Here is an 18,469-nt window from a genome sequence, read left to right on the forward strand (position 1 = left end):
TATGTTTAGTTTGTTCTGAGGAAACAGTTCCGCCTGCTTTCGGGAACTCAAGGGTTCGATTGTCAGGTTCTCACGGGCCGTCTACCCCCCCCCCCCCCCCCCCCTCATATATACACACACTTTTATGTAATTAAAACTGAGGTTACGCATCCAATATCCACTCTTTTCATTCTTCACACTACCTTTTAGCTCCTAATTTTGTCTTGACGTGAGAGAAGTTGCATAAATCGCCCAAGCATAACAGACCCCAATCTCAGACTGTCAGTAGCCACATTGCATTGTGGGTACTGTAATCCCTAAGGAAGAGGAATGCAATGCATGAAAAAAAGAGTTAACATTTTAAAGATACCGACTTGTTGCAGAGAGATTGCAGATGTGGTGCGATACAGTCAGGTTGTTATATGATCATTAATATGGACATTTAGAAAAAGTAGAAATATTATTTAGACAAGAGAACTGGAAATGCTGCTAGGGTGCTAACTAATGTCCGTGTTTTAAGACTTATTCCTGCAACACTAACAAAATAAATGACCTCCCTTTTTTCCTGAAATGTAGCTTGATATTTATTTGTTGCTTGAAAAGTTTGACATCAAGGAGATATGAGGTAATCGCCTGACAGAACGGGGGCGCTGCTGTTTCTTTGTTGCCATGGCAACACCATACCCTGAAACAAAGGTTGATTGTTGAGAGGAGCGAGACAGCCGTCATTTCATTAGGAGGCTGCAGCAGCGCCACGTGTGACTCAGTGTTACATCACACACTGTCATCAGCCACCTATCAGCTTCCCCTCGTCTTCAGGAGGAAAACAAACACACCTTTTCTTACCCCGAGCTGTTTGTACACTCCTGCTGCCCCCTCCCACAGAGAAGGGGATGTTAGCAGCTCCACAGGCCACCTTTTAGTAGACACAACCTACCTTTTTTAAAAGCATAAATATAAATGGAGTGTTGTGTCTCACTGCACCAGTGTATCATTTGAGGAGCTGTGATCGTCTTTCATATCAGAATACAGCCAGCAGTCAGAGAGAATATTACTGACATGCCCACGAAGGCCTGTAACTGTCAACACAACTAATGAAGACAGGCAGAGAGAGAATACACTGAGAGTGAACTCTGACGTGGGGCCCCGGAGCCAGACACTGTACCATAAGTGTGTGTTTTTACATGCACGGGCAATAACCGCCTGTCATCATTTCATCAGATTGTTGAGCCCGGTGCCAATATCGATGTAAGAGCATTCAAGAAGGGGAAGCAGATAACATTAAATCAACTGTCAGCCCGTTTCTCGTGAACTGCAATAAGTCGGGAACACACTGAAGGGAAGTCCTTCAAATTTGGCACAAGTGGATTAGGGACAAAAGTGAATACATTTTTAAGAATCTGACCAAAAGTCTCAGAAAAAGTCAGAATTCTGTCCACAAGGTTTTAAAGACATTGAAATGACTAGATTCTAAGATCTTAAATGGAGTCGTTTGCACAAAAATGTGCTGATAATGTGTATTTATTTTATTTATTTATAATTTGTATCATTTTTACTTCTGTTCTTGACACTTTTTTCTCCTGCATTGCAAGTACAGAGCACCCAGACATAATAAATGCATGTAGACTAAATAAGCTTTTATTTGTCATGGTCTAGATGCCCTGTGTCTTGTGGATTCCTAATTCCCCCCCCCCCCCTCCCTCCTTGTCTCCCCCTCCTCAGGCACCGGGACTTTTGGCCGAGTGTTCCTTGTGAAGGACAAGCAGAGCCGGGCTTTCTTCGCCCTGAAGCAGATGAAGATCCCCGACGTGATCCGGCTGAAGCAGGAGCAGCACGTCCACAACGAGAAGGAGGTGCTGACGGAGGTCAACCACCCCTTCCTCATCCGCCTGTGAGTCTTTTCTGTTAATCAGACTCCATGACGTCCACCATATCTTTGACAGTCTGTACTACCATTATTTATTCATCAGCTAGGCACTTATCTGTTGTGTAAGGATCCCAGTAACATATACAGACCACAGTACAGGGATTAATCAGATAAGTGTTGGAACACAGCACATAGTCGAGGCTTCAGAAAGCAGCAGAAGCAAAGGAAGTGTGGAGATGAAATATCCGCGTAGCAAAGACTCTGTAATCGTCTCTGTGGCCAGCAGCCAGCACTTATGGAAAACACTGGAGCACTCTCCGTCTTCATCAGTGACACTGCTCTCTTGTTTTATTCCTCTCAAGTGCCCCTCCATCTGAGATAGTTGTAGCACACCGCTCCAGAGCCCACTGGGGGATAGCGTGAGTGTGAGACGGATGCCGCCGCTTATTTTATCGGATTTCCTCCGCTCGTGAGGGACTACTCTAACAGTTTTACCCTGCAGAAGTCACCACTAAAGAATAAGTGTTTTATTAAAGAGACCTCATTGTTCCTCCTCAGCTTCTGGACCCACCACGACGAGCGCTTCCTGTACATGCTGATGGACTTTGTGCCTGGCGGGGAGCTGTTCAGCTTCCTGCGCAGCCGCGGACGCTTCAGCAACGCCACGGGCCTCTTCTACAGCGCCGAGATCGTGTGCGCCATCGAGTACCTCCACTCCAAAGAGATCGTGTACCGGGACCTGAAGCCCGAGAACATCCTGCTGGACAGCGAAGGACACATCCGCCTCACAGACTTCGGATTCGCTAAGAAGCTCTCTGACAGGTGAAAGAAACAACATTAGCATCCATTTAGACCAATACGTTAACATTGAGAGGATAAGGATATAAGCAAGCTAAGATATATATACATTAAGGGACATCAAAACTGGTAATAAATGGTCAAGATCTTCAAGTGATTCAAAAGATATTGTGTATAATCTGAATTTTTAGGAGCCAATAACTACAACAATGTATTTATATAGGATATGTAGCAGCAACTAGGAAGTCTTTTTTTAAGCATCTACTCATGAGTAATTGTTCGTTGGTTGTGATCTGACCTCAGCCCTTAGTATATTTGTTGACGTTGATGTACAGAAAGTTAATGAGCAGCCGTTTTGGTTCAGTGTTTACTGTTTTATGATTTTGAACAGAGGGGTTGAACAATTCAAATGAAGGTATGAGTCACTGGTTCTCAGATACAAGCATGGAGAAGATTTCTTATAAGCTTACATAAAAACTTCATGATTCTGTTTACTTATCAATAAATAAGGTGAATGTCTAATCTGGCAAGCGTACAGAATGAACTGATAGTCATCCCAGTGAAGAGGCATAGACACGCACTCTTATGTGGATGTGCTGCTGCGTTACAGTGAATTTAATACTGGCATCTTTTCCTGATCCAACCGTTCCTTCTTCCCCCCTGCAGTGTGTGTAGCTCCTGCTCTCAGCTCACGGTGTTTGATGCTGCATTGACTGTCAGTAGGAAGTGAAATACAAAGCAGTGAGAGTCTAAGCTCTACTGTACAGTCCCTCTGTGCTGAGCTAGCTACTCCTCCATTCAGCTGTACAGTGAGGATTTACTGGAAATCCTATCTAAGACTCGGTGTTGTCTGGAGGTCATGCATCGGTTAAGACGTCCGAGACTTCCTTAACTCTTTAAAGATTTGAACCTTTTTTTAATGGAAAGGAATCAAGTTGATGAAGAGGTCTGAAAAATAATAGAAACATCCATGACGTGAGATCTCATGTGTAAGTTAGCCTACAGTCTTTCTTGGATTGTTGCCTAGTCTCAAAGCATTCTGTTGGCAGCGTCTGTTTTTATGCTGATTTGTACAATTGATGGATTGGAGACCGCAATGAGGAGGAGGAGTAGGTGAGATATTTTACCGAGAACATTCAGAACAGGAACGTCATCCAACACGTTTCTGGACCAGTTTCCCTCCTTTTTCCTCTTTGTACTTAATGGGGTTGGGCCATTTTGTAATTAGTTGTAAACCTCTGTTGGGAAATCAAGTGTTGGATAGTAGAGGAATGAGGCTAATGTCCTGTGTGTTCCTAGAATGCTCATATTTTCTTGGGAGATGAAAGGGGGATCTTCCTCACTCCAAGAAACCAAGGCAGTGCTTCTGAAGGACCCCCGAATGATTTCATTTAGTCTGATTTAGAAAGGCCTCCTGTTGACCTGTGACAATTGAAAGGATGCACAGTAGAGGAGACGCATTATATTTGTTGACCCTGCTGACATGTAAACATCATGGAGTACGATTACATTTTGCGAGAGCAGATGGGGAGTAGAAACCTCTGATGGGCGAGTGACCCACTTCTAGAAATGGAGGGCAGCAGCGTCGAATAAACAGGAAGACTGTCCTTTACCTCCATGTTGGGGAGGTGATGCTGCCACACTGCCCCCTGCTGGCAGACGCCGTCACACACCCCCCTCGCTTTAATCCCCTGACATCACCAGCCTCCCCAGCCCTCCTCCAGGACCAACATCATTTCCATACAAATTAACGTCGCCGTGGCAACTGGCCCAAAGAGGTCATTAGGCAGGTGATATCGGTGACAGACGATGAAAGGCTGGCGCCGGGCCGAGTGCTCTTCATCAGAGGACGAGGGGCTGTCAGGGAACACTGCCACACACACACACACACACACACACACACACACACACACACACACACACACACACACACACACACACACACACACACAGTCTGCTGCAGAGCTCCTCTTATTGCTCACACACAGCCTTCTCTTATTGTCCATGCTTCCATTCTGACTTTATTCTGGATCCACACACACATGGGTCATACACTTATAGTAATATAGAGATGATGGATCAGGTGGTCTGTGCGGATCACTTTACCCGCAGTGCTCTCTTCCCCATGACCATCTCTATTTACACACTGAGGCTATCAATTACCATTACATGGTTTTTTATCCAAAGATAATTAAGTATATATGCCTAATACCATTGACATGCCTACAGAAGCAATTTGTTGTGAAGCACTTTTCCCCAAGGACACTCAACTTGGAGACTGCAGGGTCTGGTGATCGGATAGATAGACAGGTAGATAGATAGACAGGTAGATAGATATACAGGTAGGTAGATAGATAGATAGATAGATAGATAGGTAGGTAGGTAGATAGATAGATAGATAGATAGATAGATAGATAGATATTTCAAACATTTGATGGTTTTCTCAACTGTGAAATCCTTGTTGTCCTTGTCTGAAGTGAAAAAATGAAACGAATCATTAAGAAAAACTAAATTGGCACCCGACCAAATTCTTGGTTTGTGAACTACCTCTCTGAAAGGTCCCAATGTGTTCATTTTGATAGGCTGTCTTCGTAGTGGTTAAAAATGTCTAATGGTGTACCACAAGGTTCTGTTTTAGGTCCACTTGTATTCTCCATATATATCAACAGCTTAGGTGATAATGTGGATGAAGCTACTTTACATTTGTATGCGGATGATACCGTGATGTACTGTGCAGGTACCTCCATTCAGGAAGCGGTTGTTAAATTACAGGTTGTTTTTAACACTGTTCAGACTCAGCTCTCTGAACTAAAGCTTCTTTTAAATGTGGATAAAACCAAGATAATGCTCTTTTCAAAAGCTAAAAAGACACCAGAGCCTGTTTTAGATATTGTAACTATGCAAGGGAAAAAACTTGAAGTGGTAACCTGTTACAAATACCTTGGTATCTGGCCTGATGACTGTCTCTCTTTTAAACTGCATGTCAATAACCTGCTAAAAAAACTGAGGGTTAGGCTAGGTTTCTTCTACAGGAACAAGTCCTGTTTCTTGCTTGAGGCCAGGAAAAGGCTCTGTGACCTTTTTACCTGGGCTGGACTATGGTGATCTGTTTTATATGAATGCACCGGCCAATTACCTGATCAAGTTAGATGCCGCCTATCACAGTGCACTGAGATTTGTGACAAACTGTAAAGCATTAACCCATCACTGTACCCTGTATGCAAGGGCAGGTTTGCTTTCACTAACTGTACGGCGTCTCAATCACTGGTATCTTTTTATTTACAAAGCAATGTTAGGGAAACTTCCATCCTACATCTGCTCCCTGATCTCACGGCGTATTGTAAATGGCTACTGCCTGAGATCGAATGCTGTGGTTTTATTAAATGTGCCAACTGCTAGGACTGTCTTAGGGAATACAGCTTTTAGATGCGCAGCTCCGCTAACTTGATCTGCAAAAGGAATGGAAGTTGAGCAGTTTGGTTCCATTACATGTTTTTAAAGCAAGGTTAGATGTTATCCAATCGGATACTGTTGGTATCTGTAAATGCTACTAGCTATACAAACTGTAGTCAATGTAAATATGCCATATGATGTCTTCTTTGTTTTTCTGTCATGTTTGTATTCATGTTGGAACCTACTTGCAGCAGGTCACCATTGAAAAAGAGGTCAATGGGTTTTCACCTGAATAAATAAAGGTTTTGAATTGAATTAAAAGATCATTACAATGAAGACAGTTATCCTAATTGAATTGAAGAAGCTGTCCCTTCAGAATGTTTGGTTTGTGCTAATTCATTTATTAACTTCAATTATTCTTCTACAAAGCTCATGTACCCTTCTGTGTGTGTTCAGGACCTGGACTCTGTGTGGGACTCCGGAGTACCTGGCTCCTGAGGTCATCCAGAGCAAAGGTCACGGCCGGGCGGTGGACTGGTGGGCTCTGGGCATTCTCATCTTTGAGATGCTGGCTGGGTGAGTGCTGCACTGTACACACACACACACACACACACACACACACACACACACACACACACACACACACACACACACACACACACACACGCCACACGGACACCGGGGGGCGCTCTCCTCCATCGGAGCAACAGTAACTCCAATAGAGAAACTTTAGAAGTTAGTTTCTGTGCTTTAGAAAAGTGTTGGTTTGTGTAGAGAGTAACACACACAGGTGAGAAAGCACTGAGACACTGAACGCTTTGAGCTTGATGATCATCTCTCAAGACGATTGCATAGACACACTTTGTGGACACAATCACCTGTACACCAGTGATGCAATCCACCATGACAACCCTGCAACAGAAAGTGGGTGACAGAACAGAGAGACATTATTTCAATAATTGTACATCTGCCATTGTCTCAGTGTGGGGACTGTATTCAGTCTGTGCTTATTGGATACTGCAGAGAATGGGAATCATTGATGTAGATGAAGAACAATGACATTGATTTTCCTTCAAGATTAAAAATGCAAGTGCTCCATTTTCCCTCAAAATGTGTCTGTCTCTGACACAGTTCAGAGCACTAACTCAATCTTCCTTTCACCAAATTGACATTAGGGGGAAAAACTTTTCTCTCTACATGGAGATACTTTGGACTTATTTGTCCAGGTGTTGAGCTAGCTTAACGGCGTTAGCTCATCCGTCTGGCTGATGGCTAACACCATTAGCTCGTGGGGACCATGCTCTGGTGGCTAATGTTCGAAGTGATGACGTTTAGTAGTCTCAATTAGTCACATATAAGTTGAAGACATTCACCAGTGGCGTATTTGCAGACGTATTTTCTGTTGCAGAACAAACAGAGAACAACAAATGAGAGGGAAGACACGAGGGGACTCGGAAGATGCCGAGATGCTAACACATGTTGGGGTTTAGGACTCATTCCTGCAGCACCGTACAGCTTTACATTCCAAACATGGAGCGTCTTTCTGAAAGCTTCTTTATATCCCGGTAGTATCAGTGGCTTTAGATGTGTGTAAAGAATGTGACCTTCCCCCATCATTGATCAGAGGCAGGACGCTGTCTCTGTAGTAACGTCCCTCAGACAAAGAGTCCTCTTCATCCTGAGGTATTGTGTAGCTGTCCGTCAGAGGTCCTGATCCAAGAATGTAGCGGCTGCTTCTGAAAAAGTTAGCGGTGGTACATCATCCTCCTCTGGGGTGAAGTGGAAGTTGAAAACACATTCAGTAAAGGGTCAGGGCCCCGAGGGGAGGAAGCCACGAGAGAGTAGAAGAAAAAGAATGACTCTTCCCTCCATAATCCTGCCTGCGGGGCCAGATTTCTGCTTTTAAAGGAAACCAATCATCCCGTGGCTGACTCCTCTCACTAACAATGTGCCTCCCCCAGGCCAAGCTCTGCTTCAGTTTGAAGGAAAGCCCGGGGTTCACTCGGGGTCGCTTTCATGTTAATTATTGAAATACGCTGCGTCAAAAAGCATTTTAACCGAAATGAATCCCAACTCAATCAAAGCATGTCTATTCCCAGACTTCATTTTCTGGGTTGAGTGCTCCAAAATGAAATTGACCCCCCTCATGTCTCTCACTTCTCCATGTTCCCCGGTCAGTGCTCAATTCAGTGGGGCGGCAGCCTGATGATTAGAGATGGAGGAACACTGTCACACTGTCATGGAGCAGGAGGCATTCGGGCTCAGGACAGACGGTTAAACTCTGGGCCTCCTTCCTCTCAACTCTGTGCTGCCCGTTAACACGAATCAACCCTCAGACAGAAACAAGAACAAAAGTTTCAATCTTGGATACGTTCCAGGAGACTGCAGTGGCTGTTGACTGGAGCAGGCATGAGTCCTAAAACCCCAGAGATGAGTCAGCATGTGAGCTCTTCTGGTTCCCTAGTCTCGTTGTCGATGTGTTTTTGGTTATACGCCTTAAATAAGGTCTGAAATGTTCACGTCAGTAAATAACCCACCAGTAAACGTCTGAAGCTTATATGTGCCTTAAAAACATGGGATGCTAACAAGTGGCTTAATGAGTCTGCTAAACATAATGCCGCACATTAGCCGCCTTTAGCTTAGCGGTTGTGACGTGATATAGTTCCTTTATAGCGTTAGCTTTCTGATTCTTGAGATTACATTTACCCTCCAGAAATCACAGAATTGTATTTTTTTGCTAAATCCAATAAAATTAAAATAAATCCCATAGATGTTTGTTGCGGGAGCCCTTATGATTCTAACTTCCTGGTCTGTTTACAAGAATACGTCATCCCTGCATCACTCTATTCTGTCCTCATACAAAAGCTGTGGCGAGGAATAATCAATGCACTGGTCGTTTTGTTATTCCTCGACTTATTGTAGAATTCAGGCTAAAAATAAAATGTCTTCCTGAGCTGGGTTCCAATGGAAAACAAACGGGGACATTCAAATAAAAGATAATCCCTTTGGAGAATTAATATGATCTGCGCACTAAGCCTCTTTCCAGTGCATGAATCTTTCTCACAATGCTCTCGTGTGAATATAAGTCATGCCAAGGTCATTCTCTGTGAGCACTGAGGGACATTACTAAATAGTAAGGAGATGTAAAATCCTTGAGAGCTTCCTCGGTCACTAATGAAGCCACTGTGTGAGGATTCTAATGGAGTTGTATTTGTTGAAAACTGAATTAACGACCACTGCGCCGCTTAAAATCAGCTAGTTTTCAATCGTACACATAATATATAGCTGGAAACCCTATAGAGTAATACAAAACTTAGATTTCCCTGTTATTGTTTAATGTATCGGTCACATGTGACGTCATCCACTGCTGACTCATCGTATAAGTCAGGAAACGGTCCCATTTTGCCACAGTGACCCACATTCCCCCCCTCTGACAGCGCTGAGTGGAGCCTGTGGTGAGCAGCCGGCTCCCAGACGCCCCGGCCCACAGTCTCCTGCCTCTGGAGCTTCTCACTGTGCAGGCGGGCGGCGTGTGACAAACCGGTGCGATTATGCGCCTGTCTGCTCCGTGCGTAATGCGTTCAGAGGCCCGGCCGGCACCATTATGTAATTTGCGGGTAATGACTTGTCCAGGCCGGAGCAGAGGAAGAACAGGAGAGCTGGGAAAGCATTCAGCGGGGTGCAGCGCCTCGAACAAAGACGGCTCTGTCTGCTAAGTCCACAAAGTTATCATTGCCCCCCAACACTCTAAATGTTCACCTGCCCACGTGTTCAGGGTGGGGGGGGGGGGACTGAGGTCTTACCGGCTCCTTGCATCACGATGTTTGCTACCGCTCACATGTGTTTCTCTCCTCAGGTACCCGCCATTCTTTGATGACAATCCGTTCGGAATCTACCAGAAGATCCTGGCCGGGAAACTGGAATTCCCTCGCCATCTGGAATTCTATGTCAAGTAAGACACCTGGCCAAACGTGTGTGTGTGTGTGGTTTACATTCATCCAAGGCATAAGGTCTATTTTTCATAGCTGGGACGTTGCAGCATCACTTGGTTAGCAACTAGCCTTAGATTATTTGTGGCTATAGAGTAATACAGTGGCTTGGTTTAAAATCAACCAGCTGTCAGCCATTTAGATGTAGAGTGTTTTGATTATGTGATCAACAAGTCTGCTCTCAAGTGTCCCTCTATATCTCTGTTTATCAGCTTAGTTTACTGATCAGTAGGTCAAGCTTAAGGACCACAGAGCAGTGGGTGTGTACACAATGACAGCCCTAAAGCAGGAAGCTGTGTTTTTTCACATTTCAAATAAGTTTGACTAACCTGGAGCTGTGTTTTATTCCTAATATGACCTTCTAGTTCCTTTGGCTATTGCCAGATAATTTCCCTTTTATTTATTCAGCCCACTATCTCAGACGATGCAGCAACATGTAGAGAATAACAAAAGTAGTGAAAGAAACATCAGTAGGAGCAGATGAGGGATCTCTCTTCTAGGAAGGACACATACAGTATTTCAATGAGATAAAAATGACTTTACTAAAGCAGTTGTTTTTAACTCGAATATGAAACCTCCAAACCCCCTCTGCAAAAACAACATAACCTGAGCTCAGTGTCCTCAGCTGCAGCCGGAGCTCCACTGGGGCTCATTCACACCTCCTGCCTCTGGGAGGATGTTGCAACTCAGGAAATGAGTCTTTCTATAGAAATGACTATTTATTCATAATACATGAAACGATAGAGGGCTCCATATTCCCTGTGGATGTGAATCAGTGGAGCTGGACTCACTAACGCCCCCCCCTCACCGGCCATTACAGCATCTGGGGGAGCAGGAATGTGCCAGATTACAGACTCAGCGCACTTTGGCCGTGTGTGAGTGTGTGAGCGTGCGTGTGCACTCCATTAGCCCTGACACAGTGGCCCATGTCACCCCCCCCCCCGGCAGAGCTCATTGACCCCCATGTTAAAGGGGTGCTGCAGCACTTCCACCCTTTCTTACCAAAGCACCGGGAAAACCAAACCAACACGAGCACGGAACTAAAGCTGAACTAATTTCAGTGGGAAATGACCCCTTCAACTTTCAGTATAGACCTCCCAAGATCATTAGAATAGGGGGGCTCGTGCATCATTGACCCTCTATAGGAAGACTATATGCCTGCCACAGGTTGTTGGTTTAAAAGCTGCCGCAGAGCGCTGTGTCCGCAGGCTTAGGGTTAAAGACTTGTTATGGAGATGTTGTGTTGACCTGACCTCCACTCCTGCACCACCTCAGTGTCCTCCATGGCTCTATTTTTACTCACTTTTGCCCGAGCAGAATGTGTCAGAAGGCGGTTTAATGATAAATGCTAAGAGCTACTAGTTGAGCACGACATCACACCCACTTTGAAAGAGCCTAAGGGTGTGAAGCTCACTTGTATATTAAAGAGCTTTGTTACACTTTGATGAATAATACAGTCTTTAGAGTATAATTATACCAAGAAAGAACGTCATGTATTTGAAGGTACTTCTAAGGATAACCAGGCGGTAATGAAATGTTGCAGGAAAGGAGAAATACTGTTCTACATTCAAATGAATATATATATATGCTCTGTGAAACTAAAGCAGCTGTGGAACAAGCAGCCTGCTATCACTTTATTTTATTTATCAGACACAGAGCAACTCGATCATCCTATTAGATCATCTCTGAGGAGAAGATCTTGGCCCGTATTGAGAAGGATTCCGAGTACAAAGATGTGACGAAATTCTAAGTAAAATGATGATATCCTCTAAGAATTTCTCCTGGTAGTTAAAACCCCATCGTGGTGTAGACTACACTTCTTCATAAGGCCCCAAAGAGAGCTCCCAGGGTGAAAAACGATACAAATATTCTTCACCACGCTAAATTACAATGATTCTATGAAACAATACAGATTTGATCTTGCAGGAACGATGTATCTTAAGTCATATCTTAATAGAGATGGCGCTCCCATTTAACACATTAATGCTAAAACGCTTATTAAGAAGCCCTATTGTCCTCCTCCCCAGGTTCATTCGTGTATTGTCTGCCTCTACTGTGACATGTTTCCATGCTGTTCTCATAATTTCGAAGAATGAAAAGGCACGGTTCCCCAAGACCTGTTTTAATATATTTCTCCGTGACGTATCACCAGGAAGGATTTAGACAAAAACTGATGAATCTCTGATGCGTTTGTATTTACGAGGCTGTCAGCTGTGAGGTACGACAGTTTTATCTCCGTTCGTCAGCAGCGCTCGCATTTCATCAGGAAGCCTACACTGCCACTTTAAACCCCGCTGTGAATCATCTGCAGGCCCCCTCACATGAACGTCTGCTTCACCTGCACGGGGTTTATAGCCCGCAGAAAGTTCCTGTCGGCTCACTTTCTTCAATTAAAATATTGTCAAAGGGCCACAAGTCACTTAGCCTGCCCCCCGCGTGCCCGTGCTGAGGAGGCATTCGTCATTTTGACAGAGCAGGGAGAACACGTTGAGAGTCATTCCTAGTCAGGGAGACAGGAGGGAGACTTTTCAGCTCCACACTCACTGGCTCTTTCTTCCCCCCCCCCCCCCCCCCCCAGAGACCTCATCAAGAAGTTCCTGGTCATTGACCGAGCCAGACGGCTGGGCAACATGAAGGTGAGTTCCTCTGCAGCTCACATATTTCACAGGAGGGGAGGGGGGGGGGGGGGTGACATCAGCAGGGTGAGGAGCAGCACAGGACTGCAGCTCCACATGGTTCATATTAGAGACTGTCCACAGTCAGCAACTATCATCCGTCTCTGATAAAAGCTCGCCGTCGGCACCCATTTATTAAGCTTTAACCAATCTGAGGGGCAGTTTCAGAGCACACGGGCTATTCACTACAGAATTCTGAATGTGTGTGTGCAGTCAATTTCAAATCTGTCCTCAGACTCTGAGACACATGCCTCTAAATATACATTCAGTCAATGGTTTATGAGTTACACCTGGCTAACTCATTCAGTCTCATACAATAGTCCATTTTAATCAATGTGAGAAGGCTAAAGAATAACCCAAATATTACAAGATTTATATATAGTGTTTAATATACATAAAGACATATCTCTAAATATTAAAATCCAAGAGTATTAAACCTAATATTGGAACATCTCATATTAGATATTACAAATCTGTTTCAAAACAGAAATAAAGTAAAAATGAATATTTAACCAACATACAAATAGTTGAAATTGTATTAAACAGTCAATTATAATAAGAGAATGCTATCCACATTTGAAAAATACACAATTTTCTAGACTGTTAACTGTCATTCAAAACAGAAAGTAGATCATTTACTGTGTGTGTGTGTGTGTGTGTGTGTGTGTGTGTGTGTGTGTGTGTGTGTGTGTGTGTGTGTGTGTGTGTGTGTGTGTGTGTGTGTGTGTGTGTGTGTGTGTGTGTGTGTGTGTGTGTGTGTGTGTGTGTGTGTGTGTGTGTGTGTGTGTGTGTGTGTGTGTGTGTGTGTGTGTGTGTGTGTGTGTGTGTGTGTGTGTGTGTGTGTGTGTGTGTGTGTGTGTGTGTGTGTGTGTCGTCCCTCGCTGTGATCAGACTGGAGTACTGCAGCGTTTCAATTAGCACCAGTGAGAGGAGCCGCTCTCAATAAAACAAATACTCGTGTAAGCCTGTGATTAACTCCCATAATCCCACACAAGATGGTATTGATTTGTAGCTGCCAATATTCTGCTGAGCATTAACTCCACACTGTCGCAGGCGCCGCTCTGACAGTCATTATCAGAGACTTTGAATAAAGCTTTGAATTTAAAGGACGCATTAAAAAAACCTAATTATTTTTTCAGTGATGAATCGACAGATTGTGGAGTCACTAAATATTTGTTTTTAATCATTTAAAAAGTACTGCTCACATTCAATCTCTCTGTTTATGTACTTCATGATTCATTTCATAATGTAAGGGTGTTTCAGTTTAACCCAAAGGAATATAAATATGGTGTTAAGTGCAGCTGAGGACTTTATTCAGTATGTACAGTGAGTACATTGCAAGAAATAAATACATATTTATATCAAATAAAATATGTACAGTACTCTCCTACAGCTATTTAATTTGTATTTACAGAACGGAGCGGATGATGTGAAGAAACACCGCTGGTTTAAGACCGTGGACTGGGAGGGAGTTCCTGTGAGGAAACTGAAGGTGAGAGCTAAAATAAGAAGATAATAAAAGTTAAAATATTTATAGAAATATAAAAGTAAAACGTGCAGAACGCTCATAATTGGACAGATCTAGACTGTTCCTCTGTGTCCGCAGCCTCCCATTGTTCCCAAAGTGTCCCACGAGGGCGACACCTCCAACTTCGACGTGTACCCGGAGGACGAGTGGAAGAAAGACCCCCCCGTGCCTCAGAAGGACCTGGACGTCTTCAAGAGCTTCTGACACCTGAGCCTTGCTTAATTTATTGATGGAATATCACTAAGCATACTTAACGTCTTACAGCCGCTATCATGGAGAGAATCCTTATTTATCAAAGGCGGGGGTCCCATTTAACCTGTTATAACAATATGGCCTTCCTAAAGACAGACAACCTCCTGATGCTGTGTAGAGATGATTAGCTTTTTATACTTTTATTTATCCGACTTAAGTCGAGCCTTTGCATTTTTTTATTTCTCTGAGCCTGCTCATATGCAAAAAAGAACGTGGTTCCTTTAAAACCAAAAGACTGTTACTTTATATTTTAAAAAAGGAGAATTTTCAGGTCTTTTTTTACATGTTTTATATGTTTTTATGATGTCCATGCAGTCATATTTAATGTGACTCAGGACTGGTGCTGTCAGCTGGCCAGTAGTCATTCATGTGCTTTAAGACTTCCTCTACTGTATGCGAGTCAGACACTTTATTTGAAGAGGCGCAGCATTTGTAAAAAGGTGCATGATGTCTCGCGTAATGCTCACTTTATGAACGTCACATGAGCGGCCATGTTTTTCCTGCTCTGTTATTTCCCGCTGCAGCTTCAGTCATTAGCACAGCTGTTCCACACATGAACTGCAAACTTTCCCATGGCTGTCACGCTCCTTCTCTTCTCTATCAGCATCATCATTATCAATGTTGTCATGCTTTAAACACCGAGTTATGCGAGGTGACAGGTGCAAACACAGTACAGTCAGTATTCATCAGTGCAGTGTGCAGAAGCAGGACAATACTGGCCTTAATTGAGAAGACGTCATGTGATTCTGTTCGCTGCCATTAAAATACAAGTGATGATGTGATTTCTGTGCCTCATCCTTCATTATTTAATTACATTAAATGTCATTTAGCTGACGTGACTTGCATACATTTCAAAACCATAGACCAACGGGAGAAATGTGGGGTTAAATATATTTCCCAAAAATGTTAACTTTCGCAATAAATATCCCAAAACGTGTTAAGGGGTGTGTACACTCTCTGTCGCTCTGCTGTGACTAAATACACTCTTCATTACTCATTCCTGAGGACAACTCAGCACAGAATGCATGTGAAGTAAATGACGAGTCAGCATTAATGTCTGCCAGCACCTCTTTTTGTCATATGTTGAGGCTAAGGTGGTTGATATTAAGAATTGTGGGTAATAACTGCGCTGACAGCAGCAAGGTGTCTGTGGTTTCTATCTGGTTAACCGCCTCACCAGGAAACCGCTGACGTGGCGTTTCCCAACTGTGACCATGTGTTTTCCAACAGAGGTGTGACTGTATCCATTGCTGTTTTCATCTGTATCTCTTTACAGCTAATCACAATTTTCATCCAACGCTTTACACGGATTAGGGTAAACTGCATGAGCTCTAATTTCCTCCGTCTACCTCCGAAACCAGAGGTAAAATGGTGTAAATATGCTGAGTTGAACGCAGGGTTTCTGTGTTTACAGTGGAACAGTGAGTCATGTGTCTGGCTGTGAGTGATGACAGACTGATATTCAGCTAATGAAAGCCTGATGTGCAGGGGGATACTTCCCAGAAGGCCTCTGACAGGAAATCATTGAAATCAGAAGGTAATAAAAACTCCTCTGTGTCTCAAATCACGTACTTATGTACTTCGATATACTCTTTTGAGGGCACAAGTGTGTCCCAAAAGGAAGTATGGCAAAATGCTATATGATTGCCCAGAAAGTGCTCATAAAAAGGCAAAAAGTGTCCGCCATCTTGGCCAGTTAAAAGCAGTGAGGCGATCAGCCATGTTTGCAGTTGCTCTGGTTGACAAATCAAAGTTACAACTGTTTTTTTTTACTTTTTAAGTTATAAACCAACCTAATGGTGTCGAAAAAGAAGTCAATGCTCTGTTACAATTAAACGAGTGCATTAAAAAATCTAACCAAGGTAAAAGTACAAAAGTATTTGCAGCAAATCATCATTGTTTCTCTCGTTGGCCCACAATCTCTGCTCCCATCACTTGTGTTCCAGCAGGAGCAGGTGGCAGCTGTGTAGCACATCTTTTATATCTGGTCTTTATGTGAGAGATTAAGTTTTCAGATTGCTTCCAAGTGATAAATCCAAAATAATCCATTTGAATTCCTCCATGAGTCTTAGCTTAGGTTCTGTTGGTCATTTCTCTTCTAGGGCTGCTGTCCCTGAGGTTTTCTTATGTTGATTAATTCTTAATGCTTTCAGTTGATCTTATTTTGAAGAGTATTCTCCCCTTGTGTCCCATCTGTTTTTACCGTCTTTGTGAGTTTCTGAACCATTTTCTGTTCAAACTTCCTGTTGCCTGCAGTCTCCTGCATTTGTGTCCACTAGCTTCACTTCTTGTGACAGAATTGATTCCTCAGATAGACACTCAAGACAAAGTTAGAACACGCTCGGTATAACCTAAGCCTGTCCTGAGGTGTTTGTAGTGTTGTTGTTGTTGCTGTGAAGCCCCGCCCGGCCAAACAACAGGGTGTGCTTGTTAGCGCGCCCTGTGATATCGCTCTAATAACCCTCCCAGGTCGTGTTGACAAGGCTTGCTGGTCTTCCTTTCATCAGCGCACGTTGTGAGTGCTCCAACCCCCACCCAGACTCAGCTTAGTGTTTGCCTCGCTAAACTAAAGCACTGTCCCCACATCATTAAGGCCAGAACAATATGTCTGAGAAAGACAGAGAAGAACTGGGGACGAAAAACCAGAAAAACCAGAAAAAGTAAAGAAAATGTTGAGTTAAAATAATTGAAACTCAAGAGCATTCCAAAGTCTTCATCAGCAGATGGAGTTTGCCCGAAATAAAACTTAAGTATGTAACTTTTGACTCCCCAGAATCTGGAACACTTTACCCATTACATCTGAAAACAAATCTGTCACTGATTTCCTTTTAATCCCATTTTCTTGGGCTTTCTTCTGAGACAATATCTTGGTCCAATCAATTGATTTCCCCTAGAGTATCAGTGAAGTTGAGTGGGGCTTGTGTTGAGTTTTAATACACTAATTCAAACACAAAGTGCTAAAGCAAGCATGAAGATGTTCCTAGGCCTGAGGAAAGGAGCTTATCTCTTGAAGGATCTGCCTTATCTGCTTTAATGAGAGGGTCCAGGTGTTGAACAAAGGGTGGCTCACTTTGATTTGAGATGCAGTTAATTGCAGCTGCCGTTCTTTATCCTTGACATCGGAGCCTTTTGATCAGGTAGACTCTTTATTTCAAACCAAGCAGATGAATGTGAAGCACTTGGGAAGGTTCCTGATGAGTTTATAAATGTCTCTTCCTGTTGTGAGCACTTCAATTCATCTTGAAATTAAACCCAAACCATCTGCATGATTGATACCACTTTCTGGTTGAACCATCCTTTTAATGTTAGAAATATTGCTTGCCTAGGCTGTTAATCAGAGTCTGAGAAACGTTAGTGAATCAGAGTCTGGTAAGCATGACTCAACACCACTTCATACATCTGGCATCTGAAATGTCAACATACTTTTTTTTCCCTAAGTGTTTTACTGAGCAAAGACACTTTCCAAAGACTTATCTTTTAGATTTTTCTAATAAGAAACGTTGGATTTTGCCAACTTCCGAAATGAGCCTTGGGTACAAGTCACACCGGTGCTCACATCCATCAGCAGAACATCAGCTGGATGTGATGGGGCTTGACTCACACAATGTAGTCTTGCTGTCTCTTCCTCCCAACCAAACATAGGAGCCCATTTTCAAGCTCCATCACCCAGGCTTCCCTCAAATACCTCCCATGTGTTTCGAATCTACTGCTGACTTCTCTTTCCTAGCCTAGAAATGATTTTTTGATGGATATTAGCTTCCCCTCTCCAACTGGATGCTACACTGTCCTCCATGCTTGTTTAGACATTAAGCCCACTTAGCCTCTTGACCCCTCGACGCGCCGAGTAACGCGGGCGCTTTGCTGTCGAGCACAATGTGGGACTCGGCGCAATTGGAGACAAGTTCTTGGCACCGGAGAAAGGAAACATTATACACAGTCTGATGGCTGTGAGACAAGAGAGAAAGACTCAGGGATCCATCATCCTGCA

The 18,469-nt window shown here is 43.5% G+C and overlaps 1 protein-coding gene across 1 annotated transcript in view; it reads left to right on the plus strand.

Annotated features, from left to right (window-relative positions):
- The window catches only part of prkx (protein kinase X-linked), a 17,128-nt gene extending 1,710 nt beyond the window's left edge, over window positions 1-15,418 (plus strand). The window contains exons 2-8 of the mRNA XM_079668854.1: window positions 1,702-1,870; window positions 2,405-2,668; window positions 6,494-6,613; window positions 9,894-9,989; window positions 12,605-12,662; window positions 14,116-14,193; window positions 14,308-15,418. Of these exons, the coding sequence (XP_079524980.1) occupies window positions 1,702-1,870; window positions 2,405-2,668; window positions 6,494-6,613; window positions 9,894-9,989; window positions 12,605-12,662; window positions 14,116-14,193; window positions 14,308-14,433 (911 nt within the window). The 3' untranslated portion in view covers window positions 14,434-15,418. The remainder of the gene's footprint in view (window positions 1-1,701; window positions 1,871-2,404; window positions 2,669-6,493; window positions 6,614-9,893; window positions 9,990-12,604; window positions 12,663-14,115; window positions 14,194-14,307) is intronic.
- The last annotated feature ends 3,051 nt before the right edge of the window (window positions 15,419-18,469 follow it).

The sequence above is a fragment of the Notothenia rossii genome (genome assembly GCF_949606895.1).
Source record: "Notothenia rossii genome assembly, chromosome: 3".
Lineage (NCBI taxonomy): Eukaryota > Metazoa > Chordata > Actinopteri > Perciformes > Nototheniidae > Notothenia > Notothenia rossii.